Source organism: Danio rerio, chromosome 23, assembly GCF_052040795.2.
Source record: "Danio rerio strain M-AB ecotype USA chromosome 23, GRCz13ab, whole genome shotgun sequence".
Classification (NCBI taxonomy): domain Eukaryota; kingdom Metazoa; phylum Chordata; class Actinopteri; order Cypriniformes; family Danionidae; genus Danio; species Danio rerio.
In genome coordinates, this window is record NC_141043.1 from 46,076,866 (window position 1) to 46,099,862 (window position 22,997).

The 22,997-nt window shown below is 35.8% G+C and overlaps 2 protein-coding genes across 6 annotated transcripts in view; one reads left to right on the plus strand and one right to left on the minus strand.

Moving 5' to 3' along the window:
- Nucleotides 1–10,425, plus strand: part of LOC103909721 (cytochrome P450 2J4) — a 36,597-nt gene extending 26,172 nt beyond the window's left edge. For all 3 annotated transcript variants that reach the window (XM_087307768.1, XM_087307767.1, XM_087307769.1), the window contains 3 exons: nt 2,386–2,573; nt 6,385–6,526; nt 7,898–10,425. In XM_087307768.1, coding sequence (XP_087163894.1) covers nt 2,386–2,573; nt 6,385–6,526; nt 7,898–8,094 — 527 coding nt within the window. In that variant the 3' untranslated portion in view covers nt 8,095–10,425. The remainder of the gene's footprint in view (nt 1–2,385; nt 2,574–6,384; nt 6,527–7,897) is intronic.
- Nucleotides 10,426–11,336: 911 nt separating this feature from the next.
- si:ch73-217n20.1 overlaps nt 11,337–22,997 on the minus strand; it is a 28,161-nt gene continuing 16,500 nt past the window's right edge. For 2 of the 3 annotated variants that reach the window (XM_087307760.1, XM_087307758.1), the window contains exons 11-14: nt 20,581–20,677; nt 19,407–19,480; nt 16,354–16,533; nt 11,337–13,288 (exon numbers count right to left, since the gene is read on the minus strand). In XM_087307760.1, the coding sequence (XP_087163886.1) occupies nt 13,104–13,288; nt 16,354–16,533; nt 19,407–19,480; nt 20,581–20,677 (536 nt within the window). In that variant the 3' untranslated portion in view covers nt 11,337–13,103. Of the gene's footprint in view, nt 13,289–16,353; nt 16,534–19,406; nt 19,481–20,580; nt 20,678–21,744; nt 22,396–22,498; nt 22,741–22,997 lie in introns of those variants that run through there. The other variant, XM_087307759.1, reaches the window with a different exon arrangement.

Genomic DNA, 22,997 nt, shown 5'->3' on the forward strand with positions numbered 1-22,997 from the left:
AAGCAATTAAAATAAAAATGATAGCCTATGGATAAAAGGTCGACTAGGGGCCTGTTTCAGTAAGGAGGTTCAACCTACTCAGAGTTTAAACTTGAACTAGTTGATTTACCGAGAGATTAAAAAATTTCTCCCATGGGCGACTGAATCGGAAGTTCTAAAACAGGGTTCTTGTTATGATGTAAAACGAACCGAACAAACTGAAAGAAACATAATTGATAATCACGTTTTGGCGAGCCATGGCGCAACCAAGAAAAAGGAAAATCAACAGTGAGTGCAGGAAATTTCAGTCACGATGGGGCAAAGAATATTTCTTCACAGAGGTCAGCGGGAAATGTTTCTGTTTAGTTTGCCAGGAATCAGTTGCAGTAATGAAGGAATATAATATTAAAAGACATTATGAAATAAAGCATCAGGCCTTCAGCTCTTACACTGGTGCTGAACGAGATCAAAAACTAAAACTATTAGCAACTACCCTATCAGCTCAACAACAGCAGTTTTTTCATGCTAATAAAGTGCAAGAAAATTCTACACTACACTGCAAAAAATGCTTTTTTATTTATATTTTTTGTCCTGTTTCAAGTCCCAATATCTAAAAAATCTTAAATAAAGGAGAATTTTCTAATTTGTTTTGAGAAATAGTATGCCAATTTTAAGTGAGTTTTTCCTTAAAACAAGCAAATTATTTTGCTCACCCCATTGGCAGATTAATTTGCTTGTTTTAAGGAAAAACTCTCTTAATATTGGCATATTATTTCTCAAATCAAGACAATATGTTTTGCTTGTCTAGAAAATTTTTCTTGATTTGAGAATTTTTTTATATTTGGACTCGAAACAAGACAAAAAAATCAAAGTAAGAAAAGCATTTTTTGCAGTGTGGCTAGTTATGAAGTAGCTCAGCTAATCGCACAGCACAGGAAACTCTTCACTGAAGGAGGATTTCTAAAGGAGGAGTGTTGCAACTGTAATTTGCCCAGAGAAGATTCAAGTTTTTTAAAACCTTAAGTCTTTCTAGAAACACAATTGGATGAAAAAATAAAATAATTCCATAATAATATACACACACACATCTATCCATCCATCCATATATATATATATATATATATATATATATATATATATATATATATATATATATATATATATATATATATATATATATATATATATATGTGTGTGTGTGTGTGTGTCTGCGTGATGTATGTAAAATTTGGCCCAGGACGTTTTTTTTTTTTTTGCATCTGGCCCTTGGCCCAAAAGGTTTGGACACCCATGTTCTAAAACAATCGCGAAAACAGGCGCACTTCCGCATTTTAAAATAAGGTCAATAACAAACCTTTTTTAATGCACATACTGGAATGTGTTCAGTAAAAGTGTTTCCATCGTAGTTTAGGTGCATCTTTTCTTTCAAATAAAAGTTTATCTTACTCAGTTATGCGCATGTTTTTATGCATATTTTCAAAAGTGATGTGCATCATGACGTTTTCATGAATCGTTTGTATCTACATCTCCAAAATGTGCATAAAAATAGGTGGGTGGAAACGTAAGGCTAAGGCGAGAAACACTCTTTCGTCTTTAAAAAAGGGGAGGAGACTGACAGAAACTCAAGAGTTTCGAGAATAAAACCTGCTCCTGACCAGGTTAGATTCACAGAGTAAGTTACCACAGTAACTGACTCTGAGTTAAAGTTACCTCTCTTTCAGAAACAGGCTTGACTTACCCTGCTTTCTCCAGTTTAACAAACCTGCCATTTTGAAATGGAAAACCCAGAGTTTCTCTCATTTCAGGGTTGAAATACTCGGAGTTTTCACTTAACCTCCTTTCTGAAACGGCCCCAAGTGGTTACTATGCTTGGAAATATTAGTGAAATAAAAAAAAAAAAGTAAATTATTTGAACATTTAATTATATAACTTATCACAATACACTTATTGTTATAAACGTTTAAATAAAAGTAATTTTAATATGGAAAATATTCCTTCTATTGGATGCCGTTACTCTTATTTAGATCACGGCTCCTGTCCTCAGTCTGGCAACCTGCACTTGCGTTTGTTTTAATCCAGGATTGCAATATCTAGTTCAACCACTGGGTGTCAAACTTCCATACTGCACCTTTAAGTAATGATAATATTTTTCAGCAGTCTTTCCACCATTGATTGTATGAAGAGTTCAGATGCAAACCCCTCTAAGTGACGTCGGAAATGTTCCTCTTAAATGTTTGTTTATGTTGAGTTACTTCACTTTAAAGGCAATGAAAATAACCTATTATTTGCCATATATAAAATTACAGAAACTACACACAACAGAAAATGCTGAGAAAAATGCAGATTTTAATGAAATTTCAGACTTTATTAACACTCATGTGCTCTCTCCATGTTGATTCCCCATAGAGAAAGTGCATACTGAGATCGATCAGGTGATTGGTCAGTCGCGTCAGCCACTGATGGAGGACAGGGCTCATCTGCCGTACACGTATGCAGTCATGCATGAGGTTCAGAGGTTTGCAAACGTCCTAGCCTTTATTCCACCCAGAGTCGCCAGCAAAGACACTACAGTAGCGGGATTTCTGATCCCAAAGGTGAGACGAATAAATGCTAAGTCATATTTTAAAGTACACATGAGATCAAAACTAACCATTTTGATTTTGTTAGCTCACATTGCTAGTTTTGTGGTGTATAATTCGTCTGTGTGTCATTATGATAAAAACATGTTTGCCCGTGTAATCTTTAATTGAAATCTTCAAATGCACTTCCTGTTTGTTTTCAGTTAAATTCTCAGATTAGGTATGCCTGAGGTATTGGGCGTGGCTAACATACTTAACCACGCCCCAATCTGCTCGCAGTAGAAAGAAACAAGCCACATTCACTGTTTCCTCATTTAATATTTCGTTTCCCTAGGAACTGCGTCACAATACAAAAAAAAAAAAAAAAAACACGTTTGCAGCTTCCGGTTCATGCGAACTTTACACTTAAAATCATAGATGGGTTTACCACAGTTAATTTTTTTTTAAATGTCATGTAATTTAAAAGGTCTATTTGAGTCACTAGCTATGTTTCCGTCCAAAGATGTGATTTTAATTTATGCACGAAACTGGATTGTTGCATAAAAGATGTGCGAATAAAGCAGCGTTTCCATCCAGTGAGTCAAAGCAAACAAAATAGTAACTCTCTGATTGACTGGCGTCAAACATCAACCGTAAAAATGTTGAGAAGCTGCCTGAATCTTCTTTCTTTTAAAAATGACTTGCGCCTAAGAAGAGTGCATGGTGGCATTTAAAGGTTTGAGACTCGGAGCACAGTTGCTCTTCATTCTGGAGGTCATTAATAATATAATAACACAGTTAAGGCGATCTAGAATGATTTTTTTGATCATTACAATGTGCTCAGTCTGCTGGTTTGTCCATTCACACACATTTTCATCATGACTTTTTTTTAATGCACATACTGGAATTTGTTTAGTGAAAGTGTTTCCATCGTAGATTCACTTATTCATACATTTTCTTTTCGGCTTAGTCCATTTATCAATCTGGGGTCGCCACAGCGGAATGAACCGCCAACTTATCCAGTATATGTTTTTTACGCTGTGGATGCCCTTCTAGCCGCAACCCATCACTGGAAAACACCCACACACTCTCATTCACACACACACTCATACCCTACGGTCAATTTTAGCTTACCCAATTCACCTGTACCGCATGTCTTCGGACTGTGGGGGAAACCGGAGCACCTGGAGGAAACCCACGCGAAGGCAGGGAGAACATGCAAACTCCACACAGAAATTCCAACTGACCCAGCCGAGGCTCGAACCAGTGACCTTCTTGCTGTCAGGGGAACGTGCTGCCCACCTCGTCGCCCTTCCATCATAGTTTATGTGCATCTTTTCTAATCGAACAAAAAGTTTATCCCTCTCAGTTACACATACTGTACGTTTTTATCCGCATCTCCAAAATACACAAAAATAAGTGGATGGAAACATAACTATTCAAAGTCAAAGAATTAGTTTATATTTTTGTCCTAGTCATGTAATATCAAGGATTTTTGTTTGTCGTATTTATTTTTACCTTTCATTTATCAAAATGTAATTGTTCTATTCTATTGTGTTCTAGTTTGGCTATTGCGTTAGTTTCTGTTTTTTCTATATAGTTATATTCTAGTATTCAGTGGTGTTTTATTCCTTCCTCGCTCGTCAACTTGTCAGTCGCTTCAAACCAACTTAACAAAATATAGTATGTAGCTTTAACATTAGCTAGCTAGCTATAATTTATTTATTCATTCATTTTCCTTCAGCTTAGTCCCATATTTATCAAAGGACGCCACAGTGAAATGAACCGCCAACTATTCCAGTGTATGTTTTACACAGTGGATGTCCTTCCAGTCGCAACCCAGTACTAGGAAATAGCTATAATTTAAAAAGGTCTTTTAAAAGTATAGCCTGGTGGCAAAATTGAGAATACAGTTAATTAGGTTGTAAGCTAAATATTGTTGTTTGCAGTCCCTACAAGCATTATTTAAGGCCTAAGATTTGTGTCATTAAATCATTAAGTATTATTTAAATGTTAAGTAAAGTAAGTCTCTACCTTTTGTTGAAAAAGATTAAATTTTCAAGTTTGCTAGAGGTAAACTGTTGTCTTGAACTACTTTTAGCTTAGCGTAATGAATTGAATCGGATTACACCATTAGCATTTTGTTCTAAATTATTTAGTTATAATTTAACTATAATTAAAAGTTTGAGTCTTCTGTAGTTACATTGTGTCATAAAACTGACAGGAAATGAAAAGTGACTATTTTCTAGGCCAATATTGCTGGGAACTATACCCTCATTCTGGTGTAATAGTCAGGAAACTCTGCTGGTGCACTAGGCGGAGTGATATCATGTGGCATGCACTAAATTCCAGGGGTTTCATTACCACGACGTAAAATGGGCGTGGCTCGGTCGGTGTTTGGGAAACGCCCCCTTAAAGAAAAAAAACAATACTGAGAGGTCACCGATCATGCGCAGTACAGGTTCTTTTTTAGCGCGGTCATTTCAAACAGGATGATTATGGATAAAGAACCTACCGCGGTGGATAACGAGGGAAAAAAACAATCATACAGGTTATTTTTTTGTTTTTATAATCTTATATTTTAAAGATTTCATTAGCAAAACCGGCTGACCTCGTTTTACTCCGTTTTTCTGTCTCTGGGCTTTTGTACTTCCATTTTAAACCAAATAATAATGGTTGTGGTAAGATTAACCGTGTTTTTGTAGTTTAAAATATGGTATTCAGTCATGTTTAAACAAATAAATACCACATTTTCTGTAATAAATCGTGGTTAATTTTTCTTTCTCGATCTTAGTTAATTAACATAACTCATATTTATTTTCTATTTTTATTTAAAGTCATCATACACAAAACAACTGAGTTCAGGACAGGTATCTGATGTTAACTAATATAAAAGTGATCATACATGAAACCCCTGGGATCAGGACAGGTATCTGATGTTAATATATATAAGAGTGATCATACATGAAACACCTGGAATCAGGACCGGTATTTGATGTTACTGTATATAATATAAAAGTGATCATACATGAAACCCCTGGGATCAGGACAGGTATCTGATGTTAACTAATATAAAAGTGATCATACATGAATTCCCTGGGATCAGGACAGGTATCTGATGTTACTGTATATAATATAAAAGTGATCATACATGAAACCCCTGGGATCAGGACAGGTATCTGATGTTAACTAATATAAAAGTGATCATACATGAATTCCCTGGGATCAGGACAGGTATCTGATGTTACTGTATATAATATAAAAGTGATCATACATGAAACCCCTGGGATCAGGACAGGTATCTGATGTTAACTAATATAAAAGTAATTATACATGAAACCCCTGGCATCAGGACAGGTATCTGATGCTACTGTATATGATATATAAAGTATTTGACACAAAAGCCGTGGGATCGGGACAGGTATCTTAAGTTATAACAGTATTAATGTAATCTGAGAGGTATCTTAAGTTAATTTGTTTAAAATAACATACACTGACTTCACATGAAACCCCTGCGAATACGTACAGGTATCTGAATCAAACGGCTGTTTTCACAATCTGCGCATCATCCGTGACCTATGCAAATTCACAGATAGGCCACGCCCACCCGATGACGTAGTAGCGGTTACGCTGTACTGAAACCCCTGGAAAAAAGTGCCTGCCGATATCATGTAGTGCAGCAGAACAGGTGGTTTAATACTTAAAATCCTGATCACAACATCCCTTCCAAATCTGAATCCAAAAAAGTTAATTTATCAGCTAATAGTTGATCAAAGTTCATGTATGATTGTTGGACCATTACTATTTGTACAGGTTTACTTATTATGAACTGTGTTATTATTGACAGGGTGTGATGGTGTTGCCGATGCTGAAGCCGATCCTAGAGGACAAGAATGAGTACTGCACACCCAATGAATTCAACCCAGCTCACTTTCTGGATGAAAACGGCAAATTTGTGAAGAGAGAAAATTTCATTCCCTTTTCAATAGGTGAGTTCTGAGAAGGAACTTAATGTAGACCTGAAATACAGTGGCGCAAAACGTGGGTGTGCAGTATATGCAGTGCATAGGGGCGCCACACATGGGGGGGCGCCATTGTGCCAAAACTATTTTTGAAATGATCCTTATTAAAAGTTTCAAATAATAAAACTAAAAAAAAAAAAAAAAATATATATATATATATATATATATATATATATATATATATATATATATATATATATATATATAATTATATATATATATATATAATTCCACCCCTCCTCAGTTGCAGCTGGATATTATTGCATTGCTCGGTTACAGTCACATGTTCAAAATGGAGAGAAGAATGAGAAGACGTGGAGCGCAAAATAGATAACGAAAAAAAGAGAACATAAAAAGAGAATAGAGAACAAACAATGCCTTCAAAATGAAAACTGCCATGACAGACTGGATAAGAGATTGATAAGCTTTACCCACACTATTACTTTTTAATCAACTTAATGATCACACAAATTTTATAAGTACAGACCTGAATATTATGGCCAGATAGAATCTGTGGATATTTTTTGCTATTTTTGCGAAGAACTTTGTAAAAAATCTGCGGATTTATGCGGAATGATTTTAGGATTATCATAACTAAAAAATTAAATATTAAATAAAAATAGCTTTAAACTTTTAATCAATGTATGCAAATCAAATTAGATCCACTTAGTAAACAAAGCAAGTCTTTCATATAATATATCTACTACAAGGCAGAAAATAATTACTTTACAAACTGTATTGTAAATAAATCATATGAACATTCTAATATTACAATTATCATATTACAATATACAGTATTAGTGAAATGAATTTAAAAACTGAATAAATATAAATTTACACACATTTACACAAGTAAATACATGGACTCAATCCCGGGCTAAAGATCTGCTGATTTTTGCGCATTCAGACTCCGTGCTGGCCTACTGAATATATTTCAGATAAAATAGAAAATAATGTCTGGACAAAAAATTCCCCTAGATAAATTTTATATGCTTGATTATAACGGTTCTTAACCCTGTTAAAACTGACACATGAACAAATAGTCAGAATATTCAGAATGAGGGGGGGCAAAACTTGAACCCGCATACCCCTCTGTAAATGTGCAGTTGTGCCCCTGCTGAAATAAACACATTTATTGTTGCATTTTGATGGTGCATTTCTTTTTAACTGGATATTACATAATCACATAACTTTCGATCTATTTAATGCATCTTTACTGAATTAAAAAGGTTGATTTATTTAATTTGAAATGTGCCTATAATTGAATAATAGTGTATGACCTTATTTTAACACTCTGAGATGGTGAGCAGGTTTATGGAGTCAGCTGTTGTCTTGCAGGTAAGCGGATGTGTCCAGGTGAGCAGCTGGCCGGTATGGAGCTCTTCCTCTTCTTCATCTCTCTGATGCAGCATTTCACTTTCCTGCCTCCGGAAGGAGAAACACTGAGTCTGAAGAGGACGGTGGCCATCGCATCTGCTCCCGCGCCCTTCCGTATTAAAGCTGTGCCTCGACAGTGCGACAACACAGCATCCTAAAATAAAAGCAGAGTCAGATCAGGTAAACTTTAGAAAAATACAGTTGATGACAAAATTGTTAGTTCTTTTTCAAATATTTCCCGACTAATGTTTAACACCAGAGGAAACTTTTGACAGAATTCAAATCAGATCAAAGCCGGTCTATTGTCCAGCCTCGCTGACACATTGAATAATACAAACAGGATGTACAGTTAGAGCTGCAAAATTCAGGCTAAAACGAGAATAGCGATTTTTTTTTATTGCTTAAAATAAAGATCACGATTCTCTCACCATTTTGTAGATGTAAAATAAAGTTTAATATGAGATTATTTGTATAATTTTGTGTAATGTTAATATATTGTTTTTGTATAATGTTATTATTAGCAGTATTATTGATAATATCCATATTCATATTTGTTTTATTAAAAACAAGCTTAGATTTGTCCACCTGTCAGGTTTTAGACCATATGCGGCACAGCATGTGCATTTGGATATAACTCAGGTTTTTGACCACACTTCGTTATTGTTGTTCATTTATTTGTGTGCTGGAAATTAGAACTGAATTTAGAAATAGTTTTGAAACAAATCTTTGCGCTTACAGTTTTTTTCCGTCGCTTTGGTGCATTTCTCACAACACTATTTACATTTGCACAACAGGTCATGCATTTCTCAAAACAGTTTTGTGCACATCCCAGTAGCAGTTTCTCATTCCTTCCAACAAATTGCGAATGCTTTTGGACATGCATCAATTGCTTTCATACAACTCTCTGCTGTTTATAACATTATCATTTGCTGATGTCATGTCAGTCAAAATTAACTAAACTTGTGAATCCTGAAAAGTCATTCCATAAAAAACGAATAGTCTTCATTTCATTACTTGAGTCATTACATACAAAAATGTTGAACTAGCTGTCAAAATCTTGCAGGCTAATTTTATTTAAAAAAATGTTTAAATCTTTATTTTACAGAAAATGTCTTCTAAATTACAGTTTCATGAATGATTTACAGACCTGTGTATGTATGTTGGTTCAGTTCCAATATGTTCTGCAATATTGTGTACAGTTGTGCACAGTTCAACCCAAAGAAAGTTTATGTTTGTTGTAAATAAGGGTGTGTTTATTCTTCTGCACAATGCTGTGAAAAAATTCTAATTGTAAAGAGCAAATGCAGAAAAAATGTGAAACATACATATTCAGTGTCTTGTACTCAGATACACTCACTAAATGCAGTGATGTCCAACTTTACTGTATTTTTTAATTGGCTGTGCTAATAGTATATGGTACTATCTTGAGCATTTTTACGAAGTTTCACCAAAATATGACTTTTTTGCATTGAAAAAATGTCCAGAGTAAACTGACATAATGAAAACATGACAAAGCCATATGACTATCTTGTTCATAAACAATAGTGTCAGGACTTTTCATTTTGATAATACTGTGCTTTGATTGACATGTATACTTGCTTTTGAGGTATAAACTATCCATTTTTGGCATGTGATGCGCTTTTGCAGGTTATCAGCTAGGTTTTGCAGTTTGTACTAATTGTTTTGAGAAATGCATAAACTGTTGTGCAGAAATGCACTGGTGTTGTGAGAAACGCACCAAAGCGACTGAAAAAAAACTGCTACTCATTAAGAGAAAAAGCTCAACCCTGTTAGACCATGCGCCACGGTGCAAAGTGGATTTTTCTGTCCTTTAAAATAGCAAAAGTAAATTCTGACACGCCTTTAATGCTTTTGCGCCTAGATCGTTAAAATAGAGCTGAAATGACATGATCTTGACAATTTGATAAACGCTCCAAAACATTGATTTAAAACGCAAGATTCGTAAAGGATTCGAAGCATCAAGAAGTCAGTCGTCACTAGTATCTTGTAGAATACTTTCGTCGTCATGGCAAAGACAAGACATTAGTTATTTAAACTATTAACTAACATTAATAAACACTAAAAATGTGTTGTTTTTAAATCTCCCCGTTAAACAGAATCTGGGAAATATTTTTGGAAAAGTATTATGAGGAAACACACTCTCATACTGTACCACAAAGTATAAACTTACCGGTAGAAATGTACCACTCATGCTGATAGTGGAAGATCAGCGAGTTCCTCCAATGTCATCAAACAAAGACTCTTGCTGATGTTGGAATTACAGTTTTATAAATTACAGTTCTGGCATTTCCTTCCCCTTATGATGTCAATATTTAGACTTGGAGTTTACATCCATAGATTGTTTACAATTTTATACATTACAATGATGTTATGAAAGCCACAAATCTCTGTTTTGTTTTTAAATAAATTGTATAGTTCAAATATTGTATCATTGCTAATAAAATCCATAAAATATTTTAATCTAAAAATGGGTTTGTTGTTAATTTACTTGCGCTCGAACCATCCATTTTTTTACATTCCAGTAAAGCTGCAGTCACACTGCGCTTTGATAGACTTGCGTTCATATGCATGCGAATGCGGCAGACTGGAAGCGCAAGCTTTCAAATTTCGCAGTTTGCTGCATCGGAAAGTTCAAGCTCTGACCTGTAAAATCGCATCAGATGATTGCATGAGACAACACGAAATCTAAACATGACCTCTCTGGACAGAAATTTTAAATATGGAGCAATCGCTCACTTTTTTTTAATGTTAAATCATCACCGCACAACAGAATTTTGCATGCTCAAATGCTAATGTGACTGCAGCATAAAGATATTTAGCTGAAATCAGGGTCATTGGTGACATTAAATCAAGTCAATAACTAGCCCAGGCAATATAGCCGGCAGCTAGCTCTCTGCAACTCTCACATTGTTGCCCACTGAAGCTAAGCAGGGCTGCGCCCGGTCAGTACCTGGATGGGAGACCACATGGGAAAGCTAGGTTGCTGCCAGAAGTGGTGTTAGTGAGGCCAGCAGAGGGCGCCCAACCTGTGGTCTGTGTGGGTCCTAATGCTCCAGTATAGAGTGCCGTCTTTCAGACTGAGGTCCTGACTCTTTAAAAATCTAAGGATGCCCTTCGGGAAAGAGTAGGGGTTAAATTTTGCACACTGGCCTCTCTCCATCATGGCCTCCTAACCCTCCCCATATAATAACTGGCTTTTTCACTCTGTCTCCTCTCCACCAATCAGCTGGTGTGTGGTGTGCGGTCTGGCGCAAAATGGCTGCTATCGCATCATCCAGGTGGATGCTGCACACTGGTACACCCCCCCCCCCCATTCCTATATAGATGTAAGGAATTATTATTGAGGCAAGGGTATTCATATAGCACATTTCATACACAATGATAATTAAAAGTGCTTTTTAATAGTTTTTAAAAGTCCTTTACATAAAAAAGAGGATTAAAAAGAAGTATATAAATATTATTGTAATAAGCTGGCGATTTTGATAAGCCTCTTGTTTAATCTAACAAATAAAACACAAGTTAAACTTAAAAGGATAGTTCATATAGGATAGTTTATAATATTCTGTCATTATTAACACATCCTCTGCTTGAAGGTTGAAGATTTATTTTTTGGCCTTTTTAGATAGGACAGCATTGAGACAGGAAGCAAAGTTGAAGAGAGCGAGAGGGGGGTAGGGTAGGGAAATGTTCTGAGCCGTGATTCGAACTCGGGACACCTTGACGTGCTACTGCACCATATGTTGGCGCGTTAACCACTAGGCTATTGCGCCGACTAAAATGAATTTTTTAATGCAAAATATCCATTTATACAATTACCGTGGTTCTCTGAATTTCAACACTAGAAAGTAAATTTCTCAATTTATTTAAAATAGTAATAACAATTAATAAGTATTAAACACAGCACCTTTTTTCTAAGAAAACACATTTCTAAAGGTTTTCAAAAGATGTTAATAATAGCCAAAGAAATCCATATATGCAAAGAAAACCAAACTTACTAGTTTACAAATGAAGTTCTTTGTAATAATATGAAATGACGCAGGGAAAATGTATAGAACACATGAAGAAAGGAAGGTGTAGTTTGGCAGTGAAAGCCCAGACAGCAGCTGAAATCTCTTAGTAGTTCTTCAGCAACCCTCTGCCCTTTCTCAGTGTAAATGAATATCAGCTGCTTCAGCCCAACATCTACATTAGCAGGAGGATGAAGATGAAACCAGAGTGAACATTACCTCAAGACAATTATCCAAAACACAGTCAAGGAGACTCTCAAATCAAGCTGTAAAATGGCCCAGCCAATCACCTGACCCGAATGCAATAGAGGATACTAAATAAAGGTCAGCTTTGACAGACAAGACCCACAGAACCATCAAGATTTTGATACTCTGTTGACAAAAAAAAACTCTCACCTGAGCAAAGTATGTGACTTTATTCTCCAAATGAAAAGTGTCTTTAAGCAGCAGCTCCAAAAAAAAAAAAAAGCCTTAATAGCCTAATAAAAAGTATTAAACACAGTAGTTCAGCCCTTTCTCATATCACTTCATTATTACACAAAGCACGTTTTTCAGATTTGTTCGGTTCGATGTATTATTTTTATGTTTGAAGTGTTCGGGTTATCTTGAAATCTGGTTAAATTCCATCTCAACAGCTCCTTTAGTGATATTATTTCTGGAAAAAAACATGACGTGTTCCATACTTATTTTACCCAATGTAATTGTATAACCAAAAAAGAAAAAACATTTACCTCTCTAATATGATTTATATAGAACTATTACATTTTGGGATAGCATTTAAAGCAAAGGCACTGTAAGTAACAGTAATAAAATGACCTAATAACTAAATGTAATTCTTTGAAAGTACTTTTTTTTCAGGAGAAATGTAATTTATTACAGTAACTAGTTAGTAATTTTCTTAAGAAAGTCCTAGGATGCCTTGAGGATGAGTAAATAATGAGCTTATTTTCATTCCTGCGTGAACTAACCCTTTAACAGAAAAATACATATAAAAATACTTTCAGAAAATAGTTACTTTGTGCCAATAAATAATGTGTAAATACCATTTAGTGTTTTTATAGTGTTGGAATGAGCTACAGCATAGGAAAAGCTTTATTCTGACTTGCGGATGGCTGTCTTGTGTATTATTGGTTTGCATTTTATCTCCGACACTCTGGTAGTTTGGGTGTCCAGTTTCCGTCAGCTCCACAAGTGACGAAACTTTCCCCGTAGAGTCGTAATCCAGGACTGCAAGCGATGGTGACGGTGTTCCCGTACTTATAGACTGACCTGAAGCCCCTCATTCTGGATCCACGAGGAATGTCAGGACGAGGACAGCTGATGTCTAAAAACACAGGATTCAACAGTTTGTTCATTCATTTTAGGGCTTATAAGAAAATAATTTGCAATAATAAAATAGTAATTAATTTTATCATTAAAATTGTATTTAAATGATTTTTATAATTTATTGTCTGAATAATACGATACAACTAAAAGCCCTCTAAATCAATCTCTCTCTTTCTCTCTCTCTCTCTCTCTCTATATATATATATATATACAACAGTTCTGTCTGGTTCACGAATTTGATTGGCTGATAGCCGTGATATATTTAAGTAATATCAGCACCCATACAGCCTCTTTACCCTTTGTGTATTACTTCGTCCTCATACAGCCAGCAGAAAGCAGTCATGAGATGCTTGCTCAACTGTTTAACTGTCAGCTTATGATTTGAATCCAATGTGGAAGAAAGTAGTTCCTCATACAAAAGGGTTTTTAAGACTATGTTTGATTTAGTTTTTATATACACAATTATGCCGTCAAACTGTTGTATAAACGCAATATCACACGAGTAGCAGTGCGATATGGCTGTATATCGGCACTGGTGGGGGCACTAAGGCACTCCGCCTGCGGCCTCGTGCCAATGCACGCCTCCCACCAGTGCCGATATACAGCCATATCGCACTGCTACTTTTCGCACTGTGATATTGCTCATTTATATATATATATATATATATATATATATATATATATATATATATATATATATATATATAATTATATGTATACTACCATAGGCTAGTGGTTATATTACCACAGCAACTATTGAATTAATAAAACAAATTATGTCAAGTACTTTACTATAGTATGGTTCAAAACAACTTATTGACTATACATTACTAATAATGTTTCTTCATATGAGTATGGTAAACTTATTTCTGGTTACTAGTGTTAAAATATAGTTTCTTTGTTATTTGCATTCTGTTCTCTCATTAAGTATGCATATGCTAAGCTATTGTAAAAAAATAAATACAGTTGTTTACAAAACAGGTGCTATTCAGTTTATAATTCCTATGTGGTCACTGAGTTTATTAGGTAAATTAGTACTAGTATCAGTGAATATCACAAAAATGTTAATAATGTAGTTTATGTAATCAGCTTGCTTATTCTTTCAGTAGATTTGCCATGTGTAAGTTTATACAGTTACAGAGTTTTATACAGTGTACTGACTCTCACAAGTGTATCTCGAATTATTTTGTGTGATAGTTAGATATACTTTAAATAAACTACAAACAAAATATATATATAAACTTCTCAGATTTTTTTCTTGAAACTCTTAGTCACTTTCCTGTCTGATGGCTCATTATGTAGCTCATTATGCAAATCTTTTTTTCTCAAATGTGACTCACTGCATAGTAATGATAGTTCACGGCTTCTTGCATAGACCATTTTCACTCAGAAAGTGACTTAAAAATTTTAATTCATTGTATTGTTTTCTGCGAGCAAGTAAACAAGATGATTCTCACATCATTTTGAAGCAAAAACACTCGGCTACAAGATGCTGTTCTCAAAAGTTTTGTGCACAAATGTTCTCTGTGTGTTTCACAGCCTTGTTTCAGTGACTTCAAAATTTTTAGTTTTTCACCAACCATGCATAAACGTTTCTTTCTCAAAAACACAAACACATACAAACATTCTGCTGAGGTATTATTGTAGCCCAGCTCGTGCTGTTTACAGTGTTATCTCACTTTATCCATTAATATGTTTTTGAGATACTGAAAACAACACAAATGTCAGTGCATGTCAAAACTTCTCCAGAGCCCCAAAACACCCTCAGACCCCTGAGGGTTAAAGCCACAGGCTATAAAAGCAGCTACAGTATACTCAGACACCAAAATGTGCAGATTCTGGAGGCTATAATAAATGATCTGATGGTTATTTTGAGCTGAAACATAAGAGAAATATTCCGGAGACACTAAAAGCTTATCTTACATCAGGGGTGTCCAAACTACGGCCCGCGGGCCATCTGCGGCCCCCAATCAGTTTTGTGGCGGCCCGCGAGGCTTTTTATAAATTTCAATAGAATCTGGCCCGCTATACAAAAATTAACGTAATTCAATAAATAACCACCGGGTGTCGCTATAACATGCATTCAATTAAGCAGCAGTTCTTGTTACGATCTATCTATCTATCTATCTATCTATCTATCTATCTATCTATCTATCTATCTATCTATCTATCTATCTATCTATCTATCTATCTATCTATCTATCTATCTATCTATCTATCTATATACACACAGTTGAAGTCAGAATTATTAGCCCCTCTTTGATTTATTTCTTCTTTTTTAAATATTTACCAAATGATGTTTAACAGAGCAAGGACATTTTCACAGTATGTCTGATAATATTTTTTTCTTCTGGAGAAAGACTTGTTTGTTTTATTTCGGCTAGAATGAAAGCAGTTTTTAATTTTGCATGAGCCATTTTAAGGTCAAAATTATTAGGCCCTTAAGTCTTCAGAACAAACCATTGTTATAAAACAACTTGCCTAATTACCTTAACTTGACTAGTTAACCTAATTAACCTAGTTAAGCCTTTAAATGTCACTTTAAGCTGTATAGAAGTGTCTTGAAGAATATCTAGTCAAATATTATTTACTGTCATCATGGCAAAGATAAAATAAATAAGTTATTAGAAATGAGTTATTAAAACTATTATGATTAGAAATGTGTGCAAATATCATATATATATATATATATATATATATATATATATATATATATATATATATATATATATTTATATATATATATATATATATATATATATATATATATATATATATATATATATATATATATATATATATATATATATATATATATATATATATATATATATATATATGCGTGTCTGTGTGATGTATGTAAAATTTGGCCCGGGACAACGTGTTTTTTTTTCATCTGGCCCTCAGCCCAAAAAGTTTGGACACCCCTGCCTTACATCTCTTAAAAGGGGAAAAATAGGTACCCTTAAAAAATGTAACGTAAATATTGAGGAAAAATAGTCTAAACTATTTAAGGGAGGATGGTCGGAAAAGTCAGAGAAACTAATAAAAAAGTGATTTTACCCTTGCAGAGAGGAGCAGGGCCGCTCCAGGTGCCGTTGGTGGTACAGTATAAATCTTGGGTCCCGATCAGAGCTCCAGTCTGACAGCGATACGACACCATGTGCCCGACAGGAACATCTTCATTCCTGAAGTCTGAAACCTCTGCATCTTTGACCTCAGGTGGAGGAGGACAATAAACAGCTAAAAACACACACACACACACACACACACACACACACACACACACACACACACACACACACACACACACACACACACACACACACACACACACACACACACACACACACACACACACACACACACACACAGGTTATAGTTTTGTAAATTTTTAGGGACATTCTATAGGTTTCTATTGATTTTATAGTGTACAAACTGTATTTTCTGTCCCCTACACCAGGGATTCCCAAACTTTTTTGCCCACGACCCCCAAAATAACAATGTCAGTGACTCGCGACCCCCAATATCTTCTGAGTTGGTTATAAATCCAAAAATCTTGCATGCAATGGCGCCCACACCAATAAACCACTAATAAACAATTCTTCGTTGATTTTTTTGTAATGTCTGTCAGTGCTGTAAATAGGCTAGAAAGTTTAACCTGGTGTTATAAAATCAATCTGCTGCATCTGACGCTATTGCTGTGTCTTTAATGTAATGTAATTACCCCTAGGGGTGCAATCCAATAGAAATAGTAACTAAAAGCTACTAAAGTAACTATATACAGTAGTACATAGTAACAATAAACAACTATATTTTTCTTTTTTAGTAGGTTATGAATAAAATATGGTAATTCTTATGGTTTATGAAAAATAAATAGATTTTTGGAAATCACCAGGCGACCCCCATTCATTGTCCCGCGACCCCTCGGGGGGTCCCGACCCCCACTTTGAGAACCACTGCCCTACACCAACACTACACCAAAAGCCTGGTTTGCACCCATGGCGCATGCAATGCGCGTAGCTCTGCATTTATACTCCTGCTGCTGTTTGTGTTGCTCTGCAATAACACTTCTGAACCGCTAGTTGGCAGTGAGGTGTTTATGTTCCTCTTTGTCGAGTTTCTTCGCTGGTGTTTTGTTTTTTCTGAACGCTTATTTACTGTAAAAGTGGCTCAAACTCGCTCATTTTGAGGCGGGAACCAGCGGACGTGCAACAACTTTAATCATAAAGTAAACACAACACAAAATGTTCCATCTGGAGCTCCTTCATGGGTCTTCACACTTGTAAACACTCGCTTCATCAGACATAAACACACACACACACGTACTGGCATAAAAACAGCCCCTCAGGCCATATGCAACTAAAATAGCTAGCAGATCAGTTGCTATCTGTTTACCTAGTCATAAACAATACTGTTTATGACTTCAGTAACCAATATAGCAACTTATATGTAAATACTTTAATAAAAGTAATTTATTTCTTATTTGTACAGTTAAACACACATCACAAACCATCTGCACATAAACATCTAGATCTATATACTGCAAAAAGACATCTGTTATGGAACAGTTTCCATATTCAGTGATTCACAAGTGTTTCTGTTCATTTACAGTTGTGAATTGCATTATGGGATGTTGATCTCTGCTCTGTCGAATTTTGATGTTGAAAATTCTACAGTTTAACAAGGTGACTTTTATTGACATTTTAGTAGTTTGAAATAATTTAACATGTAAGAAAGATAAGAGAAATATAAAGAAATAAATATATCTCATAGAGAAATAAGTCTGTAAAAACAAAAAATCCACAGTTTATTACAAAGTGTTTGTAGCGTAATATGTAACACCAACACAGGCAATATACCACTTTAAACTATTAAATATCTTCATAAAACTTTTAAACATGTTCACTTTGTGAATTTCAAACTAATTTCAAGTGGAGCATGCGCTTATTATTGATCACGGCTAGTCCCGCATTAACTAATGCATGACTCACCAATCAGCCGATTCCTAACTCACTATAAATAACCAGAGTTACTTACTTTAGTTATCTTCGCCTTGAAGAATCCACCCTTCCACCCCCTTTCTCTTTATATAGCAGCACGGCAGCCAAGCGGTTACCACTGATGCCTAACAGTAAGAACGTCACTGGTTAAGGTCCTTAAAAGGCCAGTTGTCTTTTCTGTGCGTACTGTAGTTTACATGTTCTCCCCATGCTCATGTTGGTTCCCCCAGGTCCTCTAGTTTCTTCCCGCAGTCCAAAACACATGTGCATAAGTGGATTGATCAATCTAAATTAGCACTATAGCAGAGCTCTTAACCAGCAGTATATCTCATTTATTCATTCATTCATTTTCTTGTCGGCTTAGTTCCTTTATTTATCCGGGGTTGCCACAGCGGAATGAACCACCAACTTATCCAGCAAGTTTTTACGCAGCGGATGCCCTTCCAGCCGCAACCCATCTCTGGTAAACATCCACACACACATTCGCGAAGGCAGGGAGAACATGCAAACTCCATACAGGAACGCCAACTTAGCCGAGGTTCGAACCAGCGACCTTCTTGCTGTGAGGCAACAGCACTACCTACTGCGCCACTGCCTATATCTCTATAAAGCAATTTCTATTTTGTTATTAGCCCTAAATAATAACAGTTCTCGAGACCAACCTGAGCTTAAACTCCCCTCTTGCCCTGCACACGGGAGGTAGCTCTGGGCTCGAGGATCCTTTAAGCTCAGTGCTCTCTCCTGGGACAGCATGCCAAACATGCTTTATAACCACTCATCAGCTGAGTGTGAACTCTTTATAAAGGTTAACAAGTTGTTGGAAGAAAACCAAATTACCATAATGGCATTTAAAAGCATAAATAAATGGCGGGGGGGGGGGGGGGGGATAATCACACAATATGGAAATCTGCTACTTTATAGATATTTTTAAGATATTTAATATATTTATTTTTAAATTATTTAAATGTCTTTTTGTTGATGTGTGTGTATGTACCCTGAGCCCCTGTAAACCGCAAAACAATCCTTGTGTGTGTGTTTGCGCCCACTTGGTGAATAATTAAGTCTGACTCTAATATCAAGGTGAAAAAGTAAAAAAAAAAAAACACGTCTTACGTTCACACACAGGGATCCTTCCATCCCATCCTCCATCCCGACAGACTCGCTCCTCTGGGCCAATCAGCTCATACCTGACCAGACAAACACACACAGACATCAGATAACATTTACATGCAGATGCTAAGTGCTATTCAAAGGGAGTTTTTTCTAATTAATTTTTTTTTTTTGCATGGCCTTCTCTCATATAAAATACAATTAAACGTAATTTGCAAATATAAAAAATAATTAGAGACATCAAAAATGCTAATGCTGACAGTAAAAGCAAATAACAATGACAACTACCACTTTTTTATTTATTAATGTTTTTAAAGGAGACCTAATATGCCCCTTTTTACAAGACGTAAAATAAGTCTCTGATATTCCTAGAGCAGTGGTCACCAAACTTGTTCCTGGAGGGCCGGTGTCCAGCAGATTTTAGCTCCAACCCTAATCAAACACACCTGAACAAGCTAATCAAGGTTTTACTAGGTATACTTAAAACATCCAGGCACATGTGTTGAGGCAAGATGGAGCTAAACCCTGCAGGGACATCTGCCCTCTAGGACCAGGATTGGTGACCCCTGTCCTAGAGTGTGTGTGTGTGTGTGTGTGTGTGTGTGTGAAGTTTAAGCACAAAACACCACACAAATAATGTTTTATAACTCTAAAAACTGACCCGTTTAGGCTTTGATCCTAATTGTGCCATTTTGGCGACTGTCACTTTAAATGCAAATGAGATAGTGCTCTTTTCAAAAGAGGGTGGAGCTACAAATGCCTGTGCGTCAGCATAGTGGCCGATTCAAAAACAAGACTAACGATATCTCTATGCAAATGAGGGAGACAATAACAAGTGGGTGGGGCTTTCCTCTCTGATGACACGTACAAAGGGAGAATGTCAATCAAATTGTTTCTGCAGACTGTTGTTATCAGGTGTGATTATAGCAAATACAACTTAACATATTTACCATTAGAATACTGTTTTTTACTGGTTATATTCACACACTGCCTACACACACCTTAAACCCCTTATAAAGTGATTTTTGGCAAGACATCAATGTATGCTCTGTTCTGTTACAGAATCAGAATTAAATTGAATCTTCTAATAAAACCATTATTGTAAACGTAATGTTCTAATATAACAGAATTAGAATTAATCACAACAACAAAAAGAAAGTGTTTGTCTGTTTCTCACCCTTCCTGACAGATGGCTCTAGCTGAATCTCCGAATAACACTCCGCTGTACTGAAAGCGGCCGAAGGAAATCTCTCCAGCAGAACCACAGCTTTTCCCTTTGTACAGAAACACACTGTTTAATGCCAGGAAAGCCAAGAATGTGGATCTGTGTTTTTCTGCTATGCCAGAAAACAACTGACAGAGAAAGACGGAGATGGAATAAAAGGGAAGAATTCATTGTATAATCAAAGCTTGATGCAATCTGACCAGCACTAATCCAGCAGGTGTTATTATATACAGGACAGTAAACCGCAATGGAAAGTCACAGCTGTCTGGTGAAAACATCTCCCAAACTCTTAAATATGAATACACTTTAAAGACACGCAATCAGGTTATTAAATATTACAGCAAATACTCCAAGACAAAGGAAAATATATACAACAATAAAACTTGAAGAAATGGTTTTGGACTCTTCTAAAGCATGAACATAATGCTTAAATGTTTTTGGTGATATTTAAGAAACATGCCAAGAGGTTATCATATGTGTTTATCTGAAAACAAGTGATGAATCAGTTATTCTCTTCATTAAATCTCTGTCATTGTTTTGGTCTGAGCAACATGTTAAAGTTTCTGCTGATTTGAACATTCTTCAAAACATTTGGCATAATGCAAGTACAAAATTCAGCTAAATATCAGTGACGTCAAACAATGAATCACAACCAAATTAAAGTTTTTGTTTACATATTATATACAGTATGTGTGTACTGTGTATATTTGAGTATGTGTATACATATACAGTCAAAAATTACTCTTGCTGCTTGTTCAAACTACTTATTTAATATTAGTTTGTTTAAGATTTTTCGAAGCAACCTAATTATTTTATGTTCAATCCACTTAAATTTGCAAAAGCGATGGAGATAACTTATTTTGATTTGTGTTGGGACAATATGAAGTAAACGTATGGAACCCAGCATGTTTTTTTTTGTTTTTTTTTTGTATAAATGCACACACATACTGTACATAATACAATACATATATCTATATAAACTGCTCAAAAATAAAGGGAACACTAAACTAACACTACATAGATCTGAATAAATGAAATATTAAATACTTTATTCTTTACACTAGTTGAATATGCTGAAAAACAAAACTTTTCTGAACAAAAATCAGACAAACAATATCAAAAGAAATCATTTATTAACCAATGGAGGTCTGGATTTGATGTCACACTCAAAATTAAAGTGGAAAAACACTTCAGGCTGATCCAACTTTGATGAAATGTAATTAAAACAGGTCAAAATGAGACTCAGTAGTGTGTGTGGTCTTCATGTGTCTTTATGTCCTCCCTAATGCCTGAGCATGCTCCTGATGAGGTGGTAGATGGTCTCCTGACCTAGACTAAAGCATCACCAGCTCCTGGACAGTCTGTGATGTAATGTGGCATTCGTGGATGGAGCGAGACCTAATGTCCCAAAAATGCTCAATTGGATTCAGTTCTGGGGAATGGGCGGGCCAGTCCATAGCATCAATCACTTCATCTTGCAGGAACTGCTGACACACTCCAGCCACATGAGGTCTAGCATTGTCTTGGCATTTGGAGGAACCCAGGGCCAACTTCATCGACATGCTCCCACAAGGGGTCTGACGATCTCATCTCAGTACCTAATGGCAGTCAGGCTACCTTTGGCGAGCACATGGAGGGCTATACGGCCCTCCAAAGAAATGCCACCCCATACCATAACTGACCCACTGCCAAACCGGTCATGCTGGAGGATGTAGCAGGATGTATAATGTTCTCCACAGCATCTCCAAACTCCGAACCTGCTTTCATCTGTGAAGAGCACAGGGTGCCAGTGGCAAGTTTGCTAATCTTGGTGTTCTCTTGCAAATGCCAAATGTTCTGCATGGTGTTGGGCTGCAGGCACAACCCTCACCTGTGGAGGTTGGGCCATCATACCATCCTCATGGAGTCTGTTTCTGACTATTTGAGCACACACATGCACATTTGTGGCATGCTGGAGGTCATTTTGCAGGGCTCTGGCAGTGCTCCTCCTGTTCCTCCTTGCACAAAGGCGGAGGTAGCGGTTCTGCTGCTGGGTTGTTTCCCTCCTTTGGCCTCTACTACGTCTCCTGATGTACTGGCCTGTCTCCTGGTAGCACCTCCATGCTCTGGACACTACGCTGACAGACATAGCAAACCTTTTTGCCACAGCTCACATTGAAATATGTACATGTGTATATAAATATATATATATATATATATATATATATATATATATATATATATATATATATATATATATATATATATATATATATTTATATTTATATATATATATATATATATGTATATATATATATATATATATATATATATATATATATATATATATATATATATATGAGCAATACCACACTTGTAACAGTGCGATA